General features: G+C 38.7%; 1 protein-coding gene and 1 non-coding gene across 2 annotated transcripts; one reads left to right on the top strand and one right to left on the bottom strand.

Moving 5' to 3' along the window:
• Positions 1-402: 402 nt before the first annotated feature.
• Positions 403-2386, top strand: LOC134733745 (ATP-dependent RNA helicase DHX33-like). The gene is given in 4 exon segments (XM_063624359.1): positions 403-498; positions 500-708; positions 710-1166; positions 1169-2386. Coding segments are annotated over 4 exon segments (1962 nt in total). The 5' UTR covers positions 403-420.
• A 1053-nt stretch (positions 2387-3439) lies between these two features.
• On the bottom strand, positions 3440-3501 carry LOC134734997 (U7 small nuclear RNA). The gene has a single exon (XR_010117861.1). It is a non-coding gene; the product is annotated as a U7 small nuclear RNA (small nuclear RNA).
• Positions 3502-25356: the final 21855 nt, after the last annotated feature.

The following is a 25356-nucleotide window of genomic DNA, read 5'->3' as shown; positions in this document are numbered from 1 at the left end:
CACATTGTGTCTTTGTTTGAATAGAACTGCCCTGACTCATCTCTCTGATATTCATCAAAGAAATGTTTTTGCAGTACCTGGCCAACAAACATGGTTTCCAATCTGTAGATGCATGCTCCCACACACATCAAGATGTAGAGCTACCTTCAGCCCCCAAAACTCAGAATCATTAGACATGGTAAACCGTCTGTTGTTTAAGCCACTGAATTTTGGGGTGGTTTGTTGCACAGCAGGTGACCCTAACACTAACATACAAGTCAAATCATGTGAATTACTGATATTGGACAGTTTCTGACTGGCAATTTCATGTAGTTCCACCTAGCACAAACAATGCCTTGATACTACTCTATCCTTCTAAGCTCTTATTCCAAGCAAGTTATAACCTTCTTGTCAGGCCTCCCGCCGCAGTGCCCTCCCGACATGCCTGAGGAGGCGGGCTTCCCGCCGGCCAAGAGATTCCGGCCGGGCTCTGAACCTCCGAGTCGCGCTGGGTCCTTCCCCTCCCGGGAGGCAAGTGGTGATGCTGCTGACTGCGGGCAGCGGCGGCAGAGGTGGAGGAGGCAGGAGGCAGCAGCCGCCCCTGGCCCAGCCCTCGGCCAGTCCCTACCCTGAAGCTGTGGAGCTGCAGCGCCGGAGTCTGCCCATCTTCCAGGCGCGGGGGCAACTGTTGGCCCAGCTCCGAAACCTGGACAACGCGGTCCTCATTGGTTGGCTATACAGTGCGCTTTGATGACGTCACCTCAGAAGACACCAGGATCAAGTTTCTGACAGATGGCATGCTTCTGCGTGAAGCAATTTCAGACTCTTTGCTTCGGAAGTACAGCTGCGTCATTTTGGATGAAGCTCACGAACGGACTATCCACACAGATGTGCCCTTTGGAGTGGTGAAAGCTGCACAGAAGAGGAGAAAGGAACTAGGGAGACTTCCCCTGAAAGTGATTGTGATGTCAGCTACGATGGATGTGGACCTGTTCTCTCAGTATTTCAATGGCGCCCCCGTCCTCTACCTAGAGGGTCGGCAGCATCCGATCCAAGTGTTTTACACCAAACAGCCTCAGAATGATTACCTGCATGCCGCACTTGTCTCCGTCTTCCAGATCTACCAGGAAACCCCTTCTTCACAGGACATCCTGGTGTCCCTCACTGGGCAGGAGGAGATCGAAGCCAAGCCATGAGCAAGACGTGCCGAGACATTGCAAAGCACCTCCCAGACGGCTGCCCTGCGATGCTGGTCCTTCCTCTGTACGCCTCCCTGCCCTATGCACAGCAGCTCCGAGTCTTCCAAGGGGCCCCAAAGGGCTATCGCAAAGTGATCATTTCAACCAACATCGCTGAAACCTCCATAACCATTACAGGAATAAAATATGTAGTTGACACGGGCATGGTTAAAGCAAAGAAGTATAACCCTGACAGTGGTCTTGAGGTGTTAGCAGTGCAGCAGGTATCGAAGACCCAGGCTTGGCAGCGCACAGGGAGGGCTGGCAGAGAGGAGAGTGGCATCTGTTACCGGCTCTACACGGAGGAGGAGTTTGAGAAGTTTGATAAGATGACCGTGCCAGAGATCCAGAGGTGTAACCTGGCCAGTGTGATGCTTCAGCTTCTAGCAATGAAAGTCCCAAATGTGCTCACCTTTGACTTCATGTCCAAGCCATCTCCAGATCACATTCAGGCGGCCATTGCCCAACTGGACCTGTTAGGTGCTCTTGAACATAAGGATGACCAGCTTACCCTGACTCCAGTTGGAAGAAAGATGGCAGCATTTCCTTTAGAACCCAAATTTGCCAAAACCATCCTCATGTCCCCCAAATTTCACTGTACAGAGGAGATCCTGAACATTGTCTCCCTGCTGTCTGTGGACAGTGTCCTCCACAACCCTCCTTCCCGGCGAGAGGAAGTGCAAGGGGTCTGCAAGAAGTTCATATCCAGCGAGGGGGATCACATGACCCTGCTCAATATCTATCGGACCTTCAAAAACCTAGGCGGAAATAAGGATTGGTGCAAAGAGAATTTTGTCAACAGCAAGAATATGATGCTGGTAGCAGAAGTCAGAGCACAGCTGAGGGACATCTGCTTAAAGATGTCAATGCCAATCGTGTCATCCTGAGGAGACGTGGAGAGTGTCCGCCGCTGCCTGGCTCACAGCCTCTTCATGAGCACCGCCGAGCTTCAGCCAGACGGCACCTATGCCACCACGGACACCCATCAGCCGGTGGCCATCCACCCCTCCTCTGTCCTCTTCCACTGCAAGCCTACCTGCGTCGTGTACACTGAGCTGCTCTACACCAACAAGTGCTACATGCGGGACCTCTGTGTCATGGATGCAGAGTGGCTTTACCAGGCTGCCCTTGAGTACTTTAGGAGGAAGCTGAGAACCGCCAGAAACTGAGCCACCCCAGGATGCCGCCAGCAGCAGGCTTCCAGGTTGGCGCTTAGAGAAGCCTGGAATCAGCTGAAGGTGCCTGATTTCCAGGAGCGTGAAAGCATCTTTGCTCAACTCCTGGGACTGAACCTTGTAGACATGGACATATCATTTGTACCTGGAAACTTCAAAATTATGCTTTTGGTTCTTACTGGGTGACTTTGACTTAATTAACACCTGAGCCTCAGTTTTCTCATCTGCCAAATGAGAGTAATGATAATAATCCTTATAAAATTGGGTTCATAAAGTTTAGAGAAAAGGAATGGAAAGTACCCAGAACTATGCCTGGAGCATGACACACGTACAATGAGTTGGGAGCCGTTAGGCTGAATGTTACTGCTTTCCACATGATGTGAATTAAGTACAGCAACATCCCAAGTTCTTGTGACTGAGGGAGATTTTCTGAAAGGGCCACAGGAGGTTGCGGAGCTTGGATGTTGCCCTTGGTTCTTGTTTAATGTCTCTCTTTCTGTATGCAGTTTTAAAATAGAAAACACAACTGACTTCTGTAGAAGTTTCCAGAGGGAGGTGCTGTTATCTCATACCTCCTGGGATGGCGATCCCTACTGAACGCTTGTGTCAGGGTGGACCGCTCTGTGTCTGTCTCCAAGCAGAGACCAGTAAAGGAGCCTCCTGGTCCCCGGTGCGTGACCTTGTCAGTGCCTTTTCTTGTCAGTGCTTTCAGGAGACATGTAAGCTTTCTGGGTGAAGGTTTATTTGTACCTTCTAAATCCTGTCACGTGTAGACATGGAAAACTGACCTTTCAGTGTTTTGTGTGTGTAGATGACTCCCACATACACAGTTGCCATTTTTCTCTCTAACTGGGCACCAGTGAAGATGTGGGCATGAGGAGTGACTCTGCATACCATTTCCGCTGTTTCTTTTTGGGCAGACCCCTGGTCAGAGGTGGTGGGGGTGTGGGAGGGAGAGGGGTACCTAGAACCCAGAGAACATTGGCTTATGCCAGATACCACACCACATCTGGGCTTACATTCTTGTATCTTTTTCGGCGGCGGAGTGGGGGTGGTTCAGTGAAGTCTGGAAGACCTTCTGGACAAATTCTAAAAGAGCTAGAGCTGTAACACTTATTCTTGCATCTTATTAATTTTCTATGATATTTTTTCCTTCTTCGTAGGGACTTCGGGACAATCTGGCTTTGCTGCTTTCTAACTGCTAGGCACCTCTCTCTAACCCTCATTGTCAGAGGGAATTGGAGGATCTCCACAGTCTCTTCCTGTTCTGATATTCTGAGCAGAGAAAAGGCACTAACGGTTCCTCTTAGCTATTTAATTATCAGAAGCAAGTAATCTTTCCCCAGATAACGTTTTGCCCTAGAAGAAGCCGAGATTTAGCTCTTTTATTGTGCTTACTTGGTCCAAACACATCTGTGGGGTGTTTTGTCATTTCTTAATGAATGAATCATAGTTATAACCAAGGGGCCAAACTGCCCAAGAGGCTCTTCAGAGATCATGGATGGTCTCTTTCCGGAAGCTGTGGCCTGGCGGAGCAGCCCCATTCCAGGGTCCCATCTGTCCGGAGTTGTGTATGTCAAGTCTGGCTCAGTCTTTATTTCCAACGCTAGCCGTGGTCCTGTGCAGTCAAGCTCTCAGCTAGTATTTAGGGCTGTCTGTCAGAAATGGTTATACGTGGACGAAATAAGATCTGACAGCTCCTATTTATCTTATGTTACTGAATTCTTAAACTTTGAACCAGTTCTTCCACTTACTGACTTGTTACCATTGCTGACTTTCTGAAAAGTTTTCCACAGTTTGTTTTTTTTTTCAGTAGGGGATTAGGATGTTTAGTCCTACTTGGTAAGAAAAAGTATTGTATTTTTAATAAATCATTCATAGTGCTGGTAAAAAAAAAAAAATTGGGGGGTGGCCAGGCGCAGTGGCTCACACCTGTAATCTCAGCACTTTGGGAGGCCGAGGCGGGCGGATCACCTCATGCCTATAATCCCAGCACTGGGATGGGAGCCCGAAGTGGGTGGATTGCTTGAGAAGTTCAAGACCAGCCTGGCCAACATGGCAAAACCCCATCTCTACTAAAAATACAAAACTTAGCTGGGCGTCATGGTACACGCCTGTAATCCTAGCTACCCAGGAGGCTGAGGCACAAGAATTGCTTGAACTTGGGAGGCAGAGTTTGCAGTGAGCCAAGATCGCGCCACTGCATTCCAGCCTGTGCATTCCAGCCCGGCCGACAGTGCAAAACTGTCTCAGAGAAAAAAAAGAAAAAGAAAAAACTTGGGGTAATTTGTGTCCAGCTTAAGTATCTGAACAGTTTCCAGAAATGTATGTTTTTTTTCTGAGCGGCAAAGGATGTAAACAGCTTCTAAGTAGCTTTAATGTTTCTGTACAGAAATATGTTTATCACTGTAACATTGTGGTAGAGTTTTAATACAGTATTTAGTTTTTTATTGGGCTTTTTAAAAAAGTTAACTTTTAACATAGCTGCTCAGGGATTAAATCAGATTGGAAAACCCATTCTGACTCCACATACTGCTACAAAGAGATACATCATTGTTTATATTGAGCTGCAGGGGACAGTACACTTTAAACTTAAGAAAGTTAAATGTTTCACAATAACATTGCAATATAATCTTCAGCTATGCTTTTTCAACTGGTAAAATCTCTGATGGTGTGATACCTCTTTGCCAAACTATGAAACCCATATCTGGAAGAGTCACCAGCTCCCGTGAGCAGCTTCATGTAAATAGATGCACTCCAAGCAGACTGCATGCCTCGGGTGTCTGTCTTCTAGTAATCATGGAGTGTGCAACACCCAGAGTAACACTACAAGGGGCAGGACTGCAAACAGCAGGTCCTGGCTAAAAACCCTTAATGCTGCATTGCTGCCAGTTGTAAAGAGATGCCTGAATGGAGGCAAGTTTTGCCCTGTGGGTGAAACTGATGATGTACTGTACTGTCATATATAACTCCACTAAGTCCAGCTACCAGGAACTGCCTGGAACTGTGGCCATGCATTCTTTTTTCTTTAAAGACCAGTGTGATAGTAGGCCATGCATCTGAGATAAGATATTCCTTGTCAACTAGAGGGAGAAAAAAATCAAGTAGGTTCAGGCTTATGTTGTATTTTGAGAGTCTGGTTTTATTCGAACAGAAATAACTCTACAGAAAGCTCTTGTAAATAATGCTCAAATTTGCACCCGACGATCAAATCCATTAAAAATGAATCTTGTATATGAAAAAAATAAAAATAAAAAAATAACCTTCTTGTCTTAGAACCCACTCAGCAAAGAGTGGTTGAAAGTCATCACTGTAACAGTAAGTAATAATAACAAATAAAAATAAAGAAATGTTATGTGTTGATCAAAATTTAGCAATCCAGCAAAGAAGGAGAACCACTCTCAAGTTCAGCTTTTCCAAACTTTACTTCTTTACATAAACCCTTATGACTCGGGGCACATCTTCACACACACTGCATGAGTATCTACATTGTTTTTACTCAAACAAATTCATTCTAATGAAACACTTTCTCTCTCTCCTAAATGGAAAGCCAGTGTACCTACCAAAAATATAAGGTAAAATAAAATATCTAACTATTGACATTAAAATTTTTTTTCCTATGTCCACATTTTGAATGACAGTTTGGAGATCTCGACCTGTGTTTTTAATTTCCTGAGTCTAGATCAGTCGAGATTCTATCGCACTTGTAATTCTTCACTGCATATACAAAGGTGCCTTAAATATAGAAGAATTGCGTAATTACAGATTATTAACGCTGGAAGAGATGTCAACAGTCATCAGCAAGAACTTGAATCCAGGACTCTGACTCTTAGCATGGTGTATTTTCAACTACTCTATGCCACGCCATTTTCTAGCTATGTGATCTCGTGCAGGCTACTTGGCTTCTCTGTACTTTAATTCCTTATCTGTGAAATGGAAACAATAATGGTATGCACATAATAATGTTAGGAGAATTAAATTGGAAAATGCTTAGAACAGTCCTCAATAAATGTTGGTTATTCTCAGAAGATATTGATTCATTATATTTACAGAATGAATATTTATGAGAAGCCTGATGTCAGTCTGATGTCTATATGATTTTTCTTTCCCCATATAGATAATTTTGGGTTTGTCTTTGGTAATAGTGGAAGATTTTCCTCTATATTAAGATATTCAAAATTTTGCTGCAATATATCTAGATTTGGGATTTTATAAATGTTTATCCTTATTGGTTCTGGTATTTCCTTCCATCTTCTGCAGCATCATTATAAACATTATAGATTACGGAGTCTCTGTGTTTTTCATCTTTCATAAGCCTCCCAGAATTCTTATCCTGTTAATTATTAACCTTTATGTTTTTTATTGAAGCTGTGCATATATTTGCAAACTTAATGTTTTTAACATTTCTGGAGATTTGTAGCATGAGGGAAGATATAGTACTAAACAACTAAAAATGGATGTTTACTCTATTTTCTTTGACATATCCCTTATTAACATTTCAGAGAAAGAACCTATTTAAATTTTTAGTACTGTTCTGTTCAAAATAAAAGAATGTTCCTGGCCCTCTTTGGAGCTTATGTATTAAGCTAGACACATTTATATATGCTCATATTCTAGTTAGACTGACAGACATAGAGGCATCATAGCACGTATGATCCCACACAAAAGATCAGTGTTTTTTCTTGGCAACATTGTGAACTAGACAAAGCTTGCCTTCAGCTCCAATTGCTCTTTTTTAGTATACTCAGCTCCCTCCAAATCCCGATCTGAAGTGCCCAGACTCTTCCACTGGCACACATGTTTTTGGTCTACACTATGACATTTTATCTAGGCCTCTATTCATTGGACAGCACTTAGGCTCTAGAGATTTCTTGTTGTCCTTTTCAACCAATTTATCTTATTCACCAACTCTGTGGGCCTTCTCTAAGATACAGCAGTGAGCTAATATAAAAACTTCATCTATACTATTTTATTTATGCTTATGCTTTCAAGGCACCGTGTAAGTACAACTATTTTATTTGTTGGTTTACTTCTGTATATTCTGGCCTTTTCATAAAATGTTTGAAGTAACTAATAAAAATGTTTTTAATAAAATATACATAAAAGAAAAAACACATTGAGACAAAAAGTGCAAATTCAAACTTGTAGACAAATGTAAACAAGGGAGAAATAGTAAACAAACAAAATAGGCCATAAAATAGTACACAGATGCTACAGTTAAGTTCTAAATTTGGCTAACAATATTTCGGTGATCAATGCAATTCAGAAAACAGTGGAAAGTCTTCATAGGACTGAAAGGAAAAAAAACTGTCAACTTAGAATATATTTTGATACCAATAAAAGTACCGTTCAAAATGAAACACACACACAAAAGACTTTCTCATACATAAAACACCGAAAGAATTAATGATAAGCAAACATATACTGTGAGAAATGATAATGGAAGGTCTTCAGATAGAAAGAGATATCAGAGGAAAATTTAACTCTGCAGAAAAGAATAATGAGTACTGAAAACAGTAACTATGTGGTTAACTATAAAGTTTTTCTTAATTTTCAAATACCTTTAAGAGACAATTGATTGCCTATAGTAAAAATGAAAACAATATATTGTTGGGTTGAATACATCTCTAGAATTAAAATGTCCTACAGCACAAAGCTGAAAGGGAACAGGAAGTGTAAAGAAGTTCTGTTGTAAAGTTCTTCTATGTGAAGTGACATAATATCATTTGAAAGTAAATTGTGATAAATTAAAGGCATGTACAATAACCCCTAAAGCAATTACTAAAAACCAAAACATAAAATAATAACTATTAAGCTAACAAAGAAGATAAAATAGAGTTGTAAAAAATATACACAATCTATCCAAAAGAAGGCAGAAAAAAGAGGAAAAATGGAGTAAAGAACAGATGGGATTCATCCTACACCATAAACAAAAATCAACTCAAAATAGATTAAAGACTTAAATGTAAGCCTTGAAAGTATAAAACTCCTAGAAGAAAAGATTGGGGAAAAAATCCATGGCATTGGTCCTGGCAATGAATTTATAATTATAACACCAAAAACACAAGCAGAAATAGAAAATAGACAAGTGGGACTATGTCACATTAAAAGGTTTCCACACAGTAAAGGACAAAAACAACAAAATGCAAAGGCACCTATGGAATTGGAGAAAATATTTGCAAACCAAATATCTGATAAGTGGTTAATTTCCAAAAGATATTAGAAACTCTTACAACTCAATAGCAAAGGAAACTGTCAACCCGATTTAAAAACTAACTCTGGACTTGAGCAGACATTTTTCCAAAGAAGGCATAGAAATGGACAACGCATATGTAAAAAGATGCTCAATGGCACTAATCATCAAGGAAATGCAAATCAAAATCACAATAAGACATTGCCTCACTCCTGTTAGAATATATATGACAATAAGTGTTGGCAAGGATGTGGAGAAACTGGAATCTTTGCCTACTGCTGATACGAATGCAAAATGGTACAGTCATTATGGAAAACAGTATAGAGGTTCCTCAAAAAATTAAAAATAGAACTCCCACATGCTCCAGCAATCCTACTTCTGGGTATTTATTCAGAAGAATTGAAATCAGAATCTCAAGGAAAATTAGCACTCTCATGTTCATTGCAGCACTATTCAAAATAGCCAAGATGTAGGAACAACCTAAACGCCCATTGATGGATGAATGAATAAAGAAAATGTGACACATACATATAACGGAATATTAGCCTTAAAAAAGAAGGAAATCCTGCAACATATGACAGCATGGAGGACATTATGCTAAGTGAAAGAAATCAGTCCGGTACAAATACCACATAACTCCACTATATAAGTATCTAAAATAGTCTGATAGAAGCAGAATAGAATGGTGGTTTTCAGGGGCTGGAGTAAAGAAGAAATGGGGAGTTGCTAATCAGTAGTATGATGCTTCAATAATGCAAAATAAATAAGCTCTAGAGATCTCCTTTACAAAATTGTACCTATGGTTAACAATGTTATATTGTACACTTAAAGTTCTATTAAGAAGGTAGATTCATATTAAGTGTTCTTGCCACAATAAAGTAAGAATAAAACAATAAATGGACACATATAAAACAAATAACATAATGATAGACTTAAACTCAACTAACCATACCTATAACAATGAATACAAATGTCTAAAGATTTCAACTAAAAGGGAAAGATTGTCATGTTAGCAAGAAAGGCAAATTCCAATTATATTATGTTGGCAATAAATCCACTCTAAATATAAATGCACAAATAGGTTGACACTCAATGGGTAGAAAATTGTAACATGCTAATACTAACTAAAAGACAGCTTGAATGACTATATTCATATGACATAAATTAGGTTTCAGAGCAAAAATTCTTACAAGGAAATAAGAGGTTTTTACATAATTATGAAAATTCATCAGTTTTCATAATTCATCAAGAGGATATAAAAATCAGAAACAACTATTTACCTAATAAGAGAACTTACAAGTACATGAAGCAAAATTGATATAACAGAGAGGAGAAACAAATAAATCTAAAACTGTAGTTGGAGATTTCAAGATCCCTTTCTAATTAATTGATATAAAGATTGGACAGAACTGTAAAGACTTGAACAATACTATCAACCAATTTAATACACATTTATGGGACAATCCACCCAACAGCAGCAAACTACACATTCTTTTCATGCACATGGAACGTTTATTAAGATATGTCATATTCTGGCCATAGAACGAGTCTCGATAAGTGTAAAATGATTAAATTCATACATTATGTTCTCTGACAAAAATTGAATTAAACTGGATATCATTAATAAAAAGATATATAGAAAACCGCAAAATGTACAATTACCAAGTAATACTTCTAAATAACCCATGAATAAAAAAGCAATTCAAATGGAAATTAGAAAGTACATTGAATCGAATGAAATATCATATCAAAATGTCTGGAATAGAAGATGGCCAAATAGGAACAACTCCGGTCTACAGCTCCCAGCGTGAGCGATGCAGAAGACTGGTGATTTCTACATTTCCAACTGAGGAATGTAGCTCCTCACCAGCAATGGAACAAAGCTGTATGGAGAATGACTTTGACGAGTTGAGAGAAGAAGGCTTCAGACGATCAAACTACTCTGAGCTACAGGAGGAAATTCGAACCAATGGCAAAGAACTTAAAAGCTTTGAAAAAAAATTAGACGAATGGATAACTAGAATAACCAATGCAGAGAAGTCTTTAAAAGACCTGATGGAGCTGAAAACCAAGGCAAGAGAGCTACGTGAAGAATGCAGAAGCCTCAATAACCGATGCGATCAACTGGAAGAAAGCGTATCAGTGATGGAAGATGAAATGAAGCGAGAAGAGAAGTTTAGAGAAAAAAGAATAAAAAGACACAAACAAACCCTCCAAGAAATATGGGACTACGTGAAAAGACCAAATCTACATCTGATTGGTGTACTTGTAAGTGACGGGGTAGAATGGAACCAAGTTGGAAAACACTCTGCAGGATATTATCCAGGAGAACTTTCCCAATCTAGCAAGGCAGGCCAACTTTCAAATTCAGGAATTACAGAGAACGCCACAAAGATACTCCTCGAGAAGAGCAACTCCAAGACGCATAATTGTCAGATTCACCAAAGTTGAAATGAAGGAAAAAATGTTAAGGGCAGCCAGAGAGAAAGGTCGGGTTACCCACAAAGGGAAGCCCATCAGACTAACAGCTGATCTCTCGACAGAAATTCCACAAGCCAGAAGAGAGTGGGGACCAATATTCAACATTCTTAAAGAAAAGAATTTTCACCCAGAATTTCATATCCAGCCAAACTAAGCTTCATAAGTGAAGGAGAAATAAAACACTTTACAGACAAGCAAATGCTGAGAGATTTTGTCACCACCAGGCCTGCCCTAAAAGAGCTCCTGAAGGCAGCTCTAAACATGGGAAGGAACAACTGGTACCAGCCACTGCAAAAACATGCCAAATTGTAAAGACCATCAAGGCTAGGAAGAAACCACATCAACTAATGAGCAAAATAACCAGCTAACATCATAATGACAGAATCAAATTCACACATAACAATATTAACTTTTAATGTAAATGGGCTAAATGCTCCAATTAAAACACACAGATTGGCAAATTAGATAAAGAGTCAAGACCCATCAGCGTGCTGTATTGAGGAAACCCACCTCACGTGCAGAGACACACATAGGCTCAAAATAAAGGGATGGAGGAAGATCTATCAAGCAAATGGAAAACAAAAAATGGCAGGGGTTGCAATCCTAGTCTCTGATAAAACAGACTTTAAAACAACAAAGATCAAAAGGGACAAAGAAGGCCATCACATAATGGTAAAGGGATCAATTCAACAAGAAGAGCTAACTATCCTAAATATATATGCACCCAATACAGGAGCACCCAGATTCATAAAGCAAGTCCTGAGTGACCTACAAAGAGACTTAGACTTCCACACAATAATAATGGGAGATTGTAACACCCCACTGTCAACATTAGACAGATCAACGAGACAGAAAGTTAACAAAGATACCCTGGAATTGAACTCAGCTCTGCACTAAGCAGACCTAATAGACATCTACAGAACTCTCCACCCCAAATCAACAAAACATACATTCTTTTCAGCACCACACCACACCTACCCCAAAATTGACCACATAGTTGGAAGTAAAGCACTCCTCAGCAAATGTAAAAGAACAGAAATTATAACAAACTGCCTCTCAGACCACAGTGCAATCAAACTAGAACTCAGGATTAAGAAACTCACTCAAAACCGCACAACTACATGGAAACTGAACAACCTGCTCCTGAATGACTGCTGGGTAAATAATGAAATGAAGGGAGAAATAAAGATGTTCTTTGAAACCAACGAGAACAAAGACACAACATACCAGAATCTCTGGGACACATTCAAAGCAGTGTGTAGAGGGAAATTTATAACACTAAATGCCCATAAGAGAAAGCAGGAAAGATCTAAAGTTGACACCCTAACATCACAATTAAAAGAACTAGAAAAGCAACAGCAAACACAGTCAAAAGCTAGCAGAAGGCAAGAAATAACTAAGATCAGAGCAGAACTGAAGGAAATAGAGACACAAAAAACCCTTCAAAAATTAATGAATCCAGGAGCTGGTTTTTTGAAAAGATGAACAAAATTGATAGACCAATAGCAAGACTAATAAAGAAGAAAAGAGAGAAGAATCAAATAGATGCAATAAAAAATGATAAAGGGGATATCACCACCCATCCCACAGAAACACAAACTACTATCAGAGAATGCTATAAACACCTCTATGTAAATAAACTAGAAAATCTAGAAGAAATGGATAAATTCCCCGACACATACATCCTCCCAAGACTAAACCAGGAAGAAGTTGAATCTCTGAATAGACCAATAACAGGATCTGAAATTGAGACAATAATCAATAGCTTACCAACTAAAAAAAGTCCAGGACCAGATGGATTCACAGCCGAATTCTACCAGAGGTACAAAGAGGAGCTGGTACCATTCCTTCCGAAACTACTCCAATCAATAGAAGAAGAGGGAATCCTCCGTAACTCATTTTATGAGGCCAGCATCATCCTGATACCAAAGCCGGGCAGAAACACAACCAAAAAAGAGAATTTTAGACCAATATCCTTGACGAACATCGATGCAAAAATCCTCAATAAAACACTGGCAAACCGAATCCAGCAGCACATCAAAAAGCTTATCCACCGTGATCAAATGGGCTTCATCCCTGGGATGCAAGGCTGGTTCAACATACACAAATCAATAAATGTAATTCAGCATATAAACAGAACCAAAGACAAAAACCACATGATTATCTCAATAGATGCGGAAAAGGCCTTTGACAAAATTCAACAACCCTTCATGCTAAAAACTCTCAATAAATTAGGTATTGATGGGACATATCTCAAAATAATAAGAGCTATCTATGACAAACCCACAGCCAGTATCATACTGAATGGGCAAAAACTGGAAGCATTCCCTTTGAAAACGGGCACAATACAGGGATGCCCTCTCTCACCACTCCTATTCAACATAGTGTTGGAAGTTCTGGCCAGGACAATCAGGCAGGAGAAGGAAATAAAGGGTATTCAGTTAGGAAAAGAGGAAGTCAAATTGTCCCTGTTTGAAGATGACTTGATTGTATATCTAGAAAACCCCATCGTCTCAGCCCAAAATCTCCTCAAGCTGATAAGCAACTTCAGCAAAGTCTCAGGATACAAAATCAATGTACAAAAATCACAAGCATTCCTATACACCAATAACAGACAAACAGAGAGCCAAATCATGAGTGAACTCCCATTCGCAATTGCTTCAAAGAGAATAAAATACCTAGGAATTCAACTTACAAGGGATGTGAAGGACCTCTTCAAGGAGAACTACAAACCACTGCTCAATGAAATAAAAGAGGATACAAACAAATGGAAGAACATTCCATGCTCATGGGTAGGAAGAATCAATATCATGAAAATGGCCATACTGCCCAAGGTAATTTATAGATTCAATGCCATCCCCATCAGGCTACCAATGACTTTCTTCTCAGAATTGGAAAAAACTACTTTAAAGTTCATATGGAACCAAAAAAGAGCCCACATCGCCAAGTCAATCCTAAGCCAAAAGAACAAAGCTGGAGGCATCACACAACCTGACTTCAAACTGTACTACAAGGCTACAGTAACCAAAACAGCATGGTACTAGTACCAAAACAGAGATATAGACCAATGGAACAGAACAGAGCCCTCAGAAATAATGCCATATATCTACAACTATCTGATCTTTGACAAGCCTGACAAAAACAAGCAATGGGGAAAGGATTCCCTATTTAATAAATGGTGCTGGGAAAACTGGCTAGCCATATGTAGAAAGCTGAAACTGGATCCCTTCCTTACACCTTATACAAAAATTAATTCAAGATGGATTAAAGACTCAAATGTTAGACCTAAAACCATAAAAACCCTAGAATAAAACCTAGGCAATACCATTCAGGACACAGGCATGGACAGGGACTTCATGTTAAAACACCAAAAGCAATGGCAACAAAAGCCAAATTGACAAATGGGATCTAATTAAACTAAAGAGCTTCTGCACAGCAAAAGAAACTACCATCAGAGTGGACAGGCAACCTACAGAATGGGACAAAATTTTTGCAACCTACTCATCTGATAAAGGGCTAATATCCAGAATCTACAATGAACTCCAACAAATTTACAAGAAAAAAACAAACAACCCCATCAAAAAGTGGGCGAAGGATATGAACAGACACTTCTCAGAAGAAGACATTTATGCAGCCAAAAGACACATGAAAAAATGCTCATCATCACTGGCCATCAGAGAAATGCAAATCAAAACCACAATGATATACCATCTCACACCAGTTAGAATGGCCATCATTAAAAAGGCAGGAAGCAACAGGTGCTAGAGAGGATGTGGAGAAATAGGAACACTTTTACACTGTTGGTGGGACTGTAAACTAGTTCAAGCATTGTGGAAGTCAGTGTGGCAATTCCTCAGGGATCTAGAACTAGAAATACCATTTGACCCAGCCATCTCATTACTGGGTATATACCCAAAGGATTATAAATCATGCTGCTATAAAGACACATGCACACATATGTTTGTAGTGGCACTATTCACAATAGCAAAGACTTGGAACCAACTTAAATGTCCAACAACGATAGATTGGATTAAGAAAATGTGGCACATATACACCGTGGAATACTATGCAGCCATAAAAAATGATGAGTTCATGTCTTTTGTAGGGACATGGATGAATCTGGAAACCATCATTCTCAGCAAACTATTGCAAGGACAAAAAAACAAACACTGCATGTTCTCACTCATAGGTGGGAACTGAACAATGAGAATACATGGACACAGGAAGGGGAACATCACACACTGGGGACTGTTGTGGGGTGGGGGGAGGGGAGAGGGATAGCACTAGGAGATATACCTAATGCTAAATGATGAGTTAATGGGTGCAGCACACCAACATGGCACATGTATACATATGTAACAAACCTGCACATTGTGCACATGTACCCTAAAACTTAAAGTATAATAGTAATAAAATAAAATAAAATTTAAAAAATAAATAAATAAAAATAAAAAAATGTCTGGAATACAACTAAAGTAGTGTTCGGGGAGAACTATTTAGTACTAACAGCCTACGTAAGAAAAGAAAGGTCTGAAACAAATGGCCTCCACGTTAAATTTAAGAAACTTTAAAAAAAAAAGCAAATGTAAAGAAAACAGAAAGATATGGAAAAATTTGAGCAGAAATCAATAAATTTGTCAACATATAAATAAAAGAGACAATCAATGAAATCAAAGCTGATTCTTTGGGAGCACTAATAATATTTGTAACTCTCTAGCCAATCTGGTCAGGCAGAAAGAAGAAACATCACTATAGACATTACAAACATTAAAATAGTAATAAGGGAATATCAGCAACAACTTAATGCCAATAAATTTTAAAGCTTAGATGAGATGGACAATTGTCTTGAAAGTCACAAGTACCAAAACTCACTTAAAAAGAAATTGATAGCCTAAATAGCCCTATATATGTTTTTAAAATTAAATTTTTGGTTAATAATCTTCCACCAAAAAACTTTAGATCAAGCTTGTTTACTGATAAATTCTACAAAGCATTTAAGGAAGAAATATTACTAATTCTCCATAAAATGTTACAGAAAATTGAACAGGAAAGAACACTTTCCAGCTCATTCTGTGAATAACTAGAGGAACAGTTTGAGGCAGATGGAAATTGAGATGCTTATGAGATATCTATGGAGATGACCAATAGATCTCAGGAAGCAGAGAGGCTGAGTCTTGGAATGTATATTTGAAATTATGATCATTGAAACTGTAAGAAAGATGAGATCATCAGGGGAGAGTATCTAAAATGAGAGGAGAACCGAGTATGGAATCCATGGCACGACATTCAAAGAATGCATGAAAGAAGGTTGTGAGGGAAGTAAGAGCCAGAGAAGCAAGAAAAAAACTAGTATAATGTGATGTAACAAAAATAGAGAGATTTAAGGATTAAGGAGTGGTCAACTATCAATGCTGAAAAGAGGATGAATAAGAACAGAAAATTGTCTATTGCATTTGGTGCTATGAGAGGCTGAAATTTTCACACTACAATTCAGATGTACAAAAAAAACCTTTATTATCTAGCATTGATTTGCTCTTGTCATGATTCATCATTTCTGCTGATACCAGAAAAAGTATTTCAATTAATTGAAAGCATTTATTTCACTTTAAAAGCATTTTTTATATTTACCGATCCTTTCAACATTCCTTCCCTGCCCTCTTTTCCTCCTCTTGGGTGCCATAGGGCATATGGAGGCAGTGGGAGTCTTGTGCTCCCCAAGCTGTTGCTGGCGCATTCTGACCTCTGCTGGATGACCATTGTCCTGTGCAGTGTTGCCAGTGTAGCTGGTCCCGCCTAATCTTGGCATCACATTATTAACTACTGAGAACTGTAGACCTTGCCATTTTGTCTGGTCGTAATGTTCCCACACTTTATGGTTTTCTAATTCCAGTTCCAGGTCACTTCTTGTCCGCTAACCTCCTCAGGCCTCTTTTCCAATGATTTTCTATTGCTCTCATGCTGCATTAGAAAATACAAGTCTTCTTGGAGAAGCTTCCACTTGTGGGGAAGGGGAGTACTAATTCCAATGCTTATTTAGTTCCCTCAAAAATATTTAAATGATTCTACTCCATTGCCCCTTCCATATTTGATCCCAAAGCAGAGAGCAGCAAGGTATTTGTGTTTAATATCTTGTCACTTTTTTCTTTCTTGGCTTCTCTTCCCAGCAGTAGAAGAGCTTTCTCCCCATCTATGTATCAGGGGCCTACTGTACATTTTTCATCTTCTCTATATTCTGGTTTATTACACTGTATCTTGAAGCTCTTACTATAATAGAAGAATTTCTGGAATGTAGAAAAGTGTTTCACTTTCTATATAGTCTTCCTTATAAAGCCATTGTATTCCTGTGGATTTAAATAAATCTGGTTGAAATCTCAAACTGAGCAATGATTCTTTCTTACCTGGCATCTCTCTGCCTCCATGAAACAATGAATGGCTGAGTGGAGAAACTGTGGGACAAGCAGAAATTAGAGATTATCAGAAATGAAAATAGCTTTATATTTCAAAATTATCCCCATTTTATTAGTTAAGAAAACATTACTAGTGAACTAGTCTTATAAGGGCTGGTAGAGATAGGGGATTGAAGACAGGAAAAAGTGTTTGAATGAGAGACTATTTCCAGAAAATGTAACAAGAGGCAGTTGTAGATTTGAAAGAAAGTTTAGAGGCCAGGTGTCGTGGCTCAAGCCTGTAATCCCAGCACTTTGGGAGGCTGAGGTGGGCAGACCACCTGAGGTCCAGAGTTTGAGACCAGCCTGGCCAACACAGTGAAACCCTGTCTCTACAAAAGATACAAAAAATAACTGGGTGTGGTGGTGGGCACCTGTAGTCCAGGCTACTCGGGAGGCTGAGGCAGGAGAATTGCTTGAACCCGGGAGTTGGAGGTTGCAGTGAGCCAAGATCGCACCGCTGTACTCTAGCCTGGGCAACAGAGTGAGATTCTGTCTCAAAAAAAAAAAAAAAGTTTGGCCTTAGCCAGGAAAGGTCTTTTCAAAACTCAGGGTTCAATTAATACCTTCTAGGGTAAATAGTTACTTTTATTAGAAGAGTGTTTCCCAAATATAGGCACAAAAATCACTGCGGATACTTTTAAAAATTTAATTTCCAGGCCCCACCTAACAGAGTCTATAACAGTAGGTTTGGAATAGTGCACAAGACTCTGTATTTTTAATGAGTATCCCATGAAATTCTCATGATGAGGAGAGTTTGGGAAATACTGCCAGGACACTAGTAAATGGCAAGTGTGTAACATTAAGAGTTAACTCAAAAATGACTAGACCATTTAAATAAGAGGAACTCAAACAAATAAGAAGCAAGGCTTTATGAGATTGTCACAAGGCAAAATAAACTGGCTTTTTCAGTTTTCTGCCTGGGAGCATGAAATTATTTTCACAAAAATGTAGTGTCCATAAAACTTGGCAAGACCACAACAGAAATCCCAGTGAAAAGCAAGTCCTTGAGTCTGCTGCTTTTTAAGTAGGATTCATGTGAATATTTCTAAATTTCTAAGTACCAAATATGACCCCAAGCCAAAGTAATAATGTTCATTTTTATCATGCATTCAAGGTTCTATATTTAATAGTCCTTCTTGTTAGATTTAGCATAATAATATTCAATGTCTGGTAATTGAATGAATTGTAATTGCATGCAAGCTAGATTAAAGAAAAGAAGAAAAGCAGTCGTAACAGTCTTAATTACAAATTCTGATTTTAAAAATCTTTTTACATAGACTAAAACTTTCATTTGAGAAAGTTAGTTAAAAGTCGTCACAATACAATTCAATTTAGTGGTGATTCACCATGCCCGCCTTACCCACAAAATCAATGTCGTCTCCTCATTCTTCTTTTCAAGACTGAAACGCTGCCTTTGCAATGTTTTACTGCTCCATAATGCCCCCAAAGCCCCTTTCAATGAGAAAAGAACTAAAAACAATAAAATGCTCTCTCCCAATAGCATTGTTCTTCACTAAAAAAAACAGACATTTGGTTCCATTCAATTTGTTATACTCTTCTCAAGCAAGCCTTGCAGATTAGCCCCTTTTGAGAGAAACCATGCTCTTCAATAGCAGCAAAGCCTGAAAAGCCACGGCACACTTTTTTTCTTTTTTTTTTTTCAGAAGTGAGTTTTCACTATCATTGTGACTAAAACAAAAGCTTTTCCCAAGAACATTACAAATGTTCCTTTTCTCTCTGCAGGGAAGCCTGGCCATTATGAATCCATAGCAGAAATTACTTGTTAGTGTTAGGATTAGTTTAAATATTTTATTTTTCTCCTCAAGACTCCATTGAAGTTGATTAAGCAAAGGACACAAAAAAGATTCCCTAGGCCTCTGTTTGGCTAAATGTAAGAAAACTTTATCTAAAATAAAGTGAGGGAAAAAAGTTACCCATTGGAAGGGATCTTAAAGTTTATCTGGCCAAAACTCTTAATTTTACACAAAAGAAAACTGAAGCTCCTTAATATGTAAGATGATTGACCCCAGTTATTGCCTTCCCCAGTAATGTTAGTGGTCACTTTGATTGGTACTAGCATATTCCCCAAATCTGCAATTAGCAGAGCAAAAGAGGCATTTCTGAGGAGTTGATATGGGAATCAGACTTTTAAAAATTTCTTTGTTAGATCATTATTTGAACATGCATTTCCTCAAGAAATGTTTGTGAGCCTGTATAGACTTTTCTTTATTTGTAAGCAATCTTGATTTCTGTCTGATAATTTCCCTACATCATTCATCCAGAGCAGAAAAGGTGATGATGATGGTTACATGATGTAGACTGCCATGAATTTTTTCAACCTGTTATTTAGTCATGGTTTGACTACCACAAAATCAGAATAAGAGATTGCAAGTTTCCCATAAATTCAGAAAATATTCTAGCAGCTGAGAACCAATACTATCAAAAGTCTATAGTGAGATTTGAATCCATTTCTAAGAAAACCAGACAATGAAACCTATGAGGTTACTAAAATTTTACTGATATAATATTATGAAAGTGCTTGTGTATCTCCACAGAAATCAACCATTTACTTCCTTCCCAGTAGAATATTGGACAAATAAATGAGACAGTTTCATATTCAGATTTATAGACAATATCAAAGATATCTGCTACAGAGGGAAAGCCCTGGCAGCTAGGACTATGCTTCACTTTAATGGCAGTCAGCCAGAGAAGATGATTGCATCCAACAGCAATCACTCCCACTTCAGAGACCAGGAGAGTCAGGGAAAAAAGTTTTCTTCTTCCCCAAAGTTGTCAGCTACCATCCAGGTCTAAGACTTGCCTGTCTTCCTTTACCCGTCTCATTTCTGTTACGTCCCTCTAAAGGCTCGCTTTCTTTCTTTCCCTCCCTCCCTCTCTCCCTTCCTTCCTCTTTCTTTCTTTCCTTCTTTCTCTTTCTTTCTCTCTTTCCTTCTTTCTTTCCTCCTTTCTTTCTTCCTTTCTTTCTTTCCTCTTTCTTTCTCTTTCTTTCTTTCTTTCTTTCTTTCTTTCTTTCTTTCTTTCTTTCTTTCTTTCTTTCTTTCTTTCTTTCGTCTTTCTTTCTTTCCTTTTTCTTTCTTTCTAGACAGGGTCTCACTCTGTCACCCAGGGTGAAGTGCAGTGGTGTGATCACAGCTTACCACAGCCTCGACTTCCTGGGCTCACGTGGTTCTCCCACCTCAGCCTCTTGGGTAGCTGCAACTACAGGTATGAGCCATCACTCCTTGCTAATTTTTTGGTACTTTTTGGTAGAGATAGGGTTTCGTCATGTTGCCCAGGCTGGTCTCGAACTCCTGGGCTCAAGTGATCTGCCTGCCTTGGCCTCCTAAAGTGCTGAGATTACAGGTGTGAGCCACTGCGCCCAGCCTAAAGCCCCTCCTAACCAAAATCAGCAAGAAAAAAGAATCTAACCCTGTCCTTAAGGGGACGTTATAGTGCCCTGGGTTATTGACAAGGGCTAGGGCTCAGCAAAACTTCAGGTCATGTATAGCATCTTACTCGAAAATGAAAAGGGTTGATAGGCAGCTGTTTACTAGAAATCCATCTCTAGGCAGTGATGAGGGCAGCTGACTTGGCTTCCCTGCAAAGGGTGATGGTTTCTAGTGAAAGGCAAGTATGGTCTCTCTGAATGCCTTGGCTCAGCTTCCAGGAGTCTTCCTTGTGTTTGCCATTCTCTCTGTGTTGAATTCTCTCCTTTATCTGACGCCTCTCTATGCCACGTTATCCCTTTGAACACGTTATACTCTTTCCTCTAAAGTCTTATGACACAACTCTCCTTCTCATTACCCAGCATAGACTAAAAGTGGGAGAGAGGTGGGCAAGGTAATTTGCTTCTCTCTTTGCTCTCTTTCCAATGCATACACTCTATTCCCCCCATCCCTCTAGGCCCTGGATTTTCAAGAATTTGCTCTATGAAATGTAAATTTTTATTAAAAGTTCCACCACCCAGATCAAGCAACAGAACAAAAACAGACCCAAAAGGAGCTCTTCTACTCCTTCTAGTCACTGTCACCAAAGGGGTAACTAATCTCCTGACTTTTAACACCATGTATTAGTTTTGCCTGCTTTTGAGCTACATATAAATGAAATTATATAGTATGTTCTCTTTTACCAATTCTTTCTTTTACTTGTTTTTGTGAGAGTCACCCATGTTGTATGTAGTCATAGTTCAAGAAACTACCTTTGAAGTCTAAAAAGAGTTCATTAACTGTTCTATTTGCATTTTTTATACCAATCTGAAATCTTCCATAGCAATGTGGATATTTGTGGTAAAGAGAGGACAGATTGGAAAAGTCGAAGAAATAAAAGAACAAAAGTTAACATTTCCAGATCTTATTGTCAAAAACGGTACAATTTTTAAAATACTAGTTTAATGTATTTGGGGATATATCCACAGTATACGTAATTCTATTTTATGTATTAAATGTGTATATATGATATCATAGATTCCTTTTTTTTTTTTTTTTTTTTTGAGACAGAGTCTCATTCTGTCACCCAGGCTGGAGTGCAGTGGCACAATCCCAGCTCACTGCAAGCTCTGCATCCCGGGTTCATGCCATTCTCCCGCCTCAGCCTCCTGAGTAGCTGGGACTACAAGCACCCACCACCACGCCCGGCTAATTTTGTTTTTGTATTTTTAGTAGAGACGGGGTTTCACCATATTAGCCAGGATGGTCTCGATCTTCTGACCTCGTAATCTGCCCACCTCGGCCTCCCAAAGTGTGGGGATTACAGGTGTGAACCACCGCACCTGGTGATTCTTTTCAAATATTTTATTTTTTACAGCTTTATAGAGGTATGATTGATATATAATAAACAGCACATATTAAACTATACAATTTGATGTCTGACGTGTGTGAAATCCATGAAACTATCACCACAATTAGTATCATAAAATATCCATCATTCAAACATTTTCTTTGTGCTCCTTTGCAATTTATCCCTCCCTACCTCCCATCCTGCCCCAAAGCAACCACTGATCTGTTGCCTTTTGTTACTCTGGAGTAGTTTGTAGGTGGGCTTCATTTAATCAGTTGAAGTCCTGATATTAAAAAAAAGGCCCTCGTTTTCCACTTTCAGGAAGAATTTATGTAAGATTAGTAATATTTCTTCTTTAATTGTTTGGTAGAATTCACCAATGAAGTCATCTGGGCCTGGAATTTCCTTTTGAGACCACACATTTAACTTCTTTCTTTCAAGGAATCTGTCCATTGTTGTCAAATTTATTGGCATAAACTTGTTTATAATTTTCTTATTTTCCTTCAAATGTCTATACGATCTGGAGTGATATGTCCTCTCTCATTCCCAATATCAGTCTGGCTAGAGGTTTATGAATTTTGCTATTTTTCTCAAATAACCAGTTTTGGGTTTTAGTGAATCACTACTGTTTGCCTGTTTATTATTTTTAATCTTATCTTTAAATTTGCCTTTTCCCTGGTTACTTTGAGTTTTATTTTATCTCCTTTCTCTAGTTTCCTATGTAGAACTATAGATCATTGATTTGAGACCTTGTTTACAGTGTAGACATTTAGTGCTATATATTACTCTCTAAGCATTGCTTTAGCTGTATATCACAGATTTTTAATGGGATGTGTTCCCCCTTTCCTTTAGATCAAAATGCTTTGTAAAGGTCTTTCAGTTATTAAAGGCATAATAATGTTTTATGTTATAAACAACGTAATGGCAGTAAACCCAACTGAAATGAAATGGATAAATTTCCTGAAAGACACCAACTACCACAACTTGCTCAACACGAATAGGAAGCTGAAATAGTCAGTGGTCAAGTGAAAAAAACTTTGAATTTTTTTTTTTTTTGAGACGGAGTCTTGCTCTGTTGCCCAGGCTGGAGTGCAGTGGAGCAATCTTGGCTCACTGCAAGCTCTGCCCCCTGGGTTCACGCCATGCTCCTACCTCAGCCTCCGTAGTAGCTGGGACTACAGGCATCTGCCACCACGCCTGGCTAATTTTTTTAGTAGAGATGAGGTTCCACCACATTAGCCAGGATGGTCTCGATCTCTTGACCTCGTGATCCGCCCACCTCAGCCTCCCAAAGTGCTGAGACTACAGGCGTGAGCCACTGCACCCGGCCAAAAAATTGAATTTATAGCTAATATCTTTCCCAGGAAGAATACTCCGGGCCCAAATGGCTTCACTAGTGAATCCTATTAAATGTTTAAGGAAGCAATAAGTCTAATTTTACAGAAACTTTCCCTAAAAATGAAATAGGAGGAAATGTTTTCCAACTCATTCTATGAGGCTAGCATTACTTATACCAAAACTAGACAAAAGATACTACAAGAAAAAAAAAAACTGCGGGTCGACTTTCTTCATTAACACAGGCCCAACCAAATGAGCTAATCTCAGTAATGAAAAAAAGTTAATTTAATATTTAACGGTGAATGCCGTTTTCTATATTAACAGACACAAAAAGAAACAAGAAAAACCACACGATCATCTCAATAGATGTATACAAAGTACTTGACAAAATTCAGTATCTATTTATTATAAAAATCTCTCAACAACAAAGAATAAAAGGGAATTTTCAACCTGATATAGCATCTAAGATAATTCACAGTTAACATCATAGTTAAAATACATTTTACATCATAACATTTACATCATACATGTAAATGACCTAATGCCTTTTTTCCTAAGATTAGGACTAAAGCACAAATATATGTTTTATCTACCTTTATTCAACATATTACTGGAAGTTCTAGCCAGTGCAATAAATAAAGGTAACAGAGTATAAGTTGAAAAGAAAGAAGTAAAACTATCTATATTCTCAGAAGATGTGATCATCTATGTAGAAAATCTTAAAGAATCTATGAAAAAAGCTACTAGAACCGAAGTAGGGAGTTTAGCAAGGTTGAAGAATACCCAATCAGTATACAAAATTGATTGTATACTCATATATTAGGAACAAACAACTGGAAATTGAAATTTAAAAACCTATATCATTTATAACCACATCAAAAACCATGATATACTTAAAGATAAATTTAGCCAAGAATGTATAAGACTTGCACACTGAAAACAATAAAACATTGGTGAAAAAAACTAAAGAAGACCTAAGAAGATAAAACTATACATATATGTGTTGGAAGACTCAACATTTTTAGGATAATAATTCTTCCCAAATTAACGTATAGATTCAATGAATCCTGATCAAAATACTTGCAAGGTTTTTTACAGAAGTTGACAAGCAGATTCTAAAATTCATATGGAAAGGCAAAGGATCTAATCTAGCCAAAACTTTCTGAAGAAGTTTAAAATTGGAGATCTCACACTATCTGATTTCAAGGCTTATAATAACGCTACGGTAATCATGACAGTGTCATATGTGTATGAAAAGATATATCAATCTATGGAACACAAAAGAAAGTTCAGAAATAGCCCCACACACGCGCGCCTGTAGTCCCAGCTACTCAGGAGGCTGAAGCAGGAGAATTGCTTGAGCCCGGGAGGCAGAGGTTGCAGTGAGCCAAGATCATGCCACTGCACTCGAGCCTGGCGACAGAGCAAAACTCTATCTCAAAAAAAAAAAAAAAAGAAAGAAAAAGAAAATAGCCCCACACAAATATGGCCAATCAATTCTTTGCAAAAATGTCAAGGTAATTCATGAGAGAAAAAGTCCTTTCAACAAATTGTGCTATAATGGTTGAATACACATATGCAAAAATGACTTTCACCATAGCCTCACATCATACACAAAATTAATTTGGATTGGGTCATAGATATAAATGTAAAACTAAAAGTATGATGCCTCTAGAAAAAAAATGAATGAGAAAATCTTTGTTGCCTTGGGATAGGCAAAGCCACTA

The sequence above is a fragment of the Symphalangus syndactylus genome, chromosome 12 (assembly GCF_028878055.3).
Source record: "Symphalangus syndactylus isolate Jambi chromosome 12, NHGRI_mSymSyn1-v2.1_pri, whole genome shotgun sequence".
NCBI lineage: Eukaryota > Metazoa > Chordata > Mammalia > Primates > Hylobatidae > Symphalangus > Symphalangus syndactylus.
The sequence above is the reverse complement of the archived record's forward strand: the minus strand, read 5'-3'. Positions and strand labels throughout refer to the sequence as shown.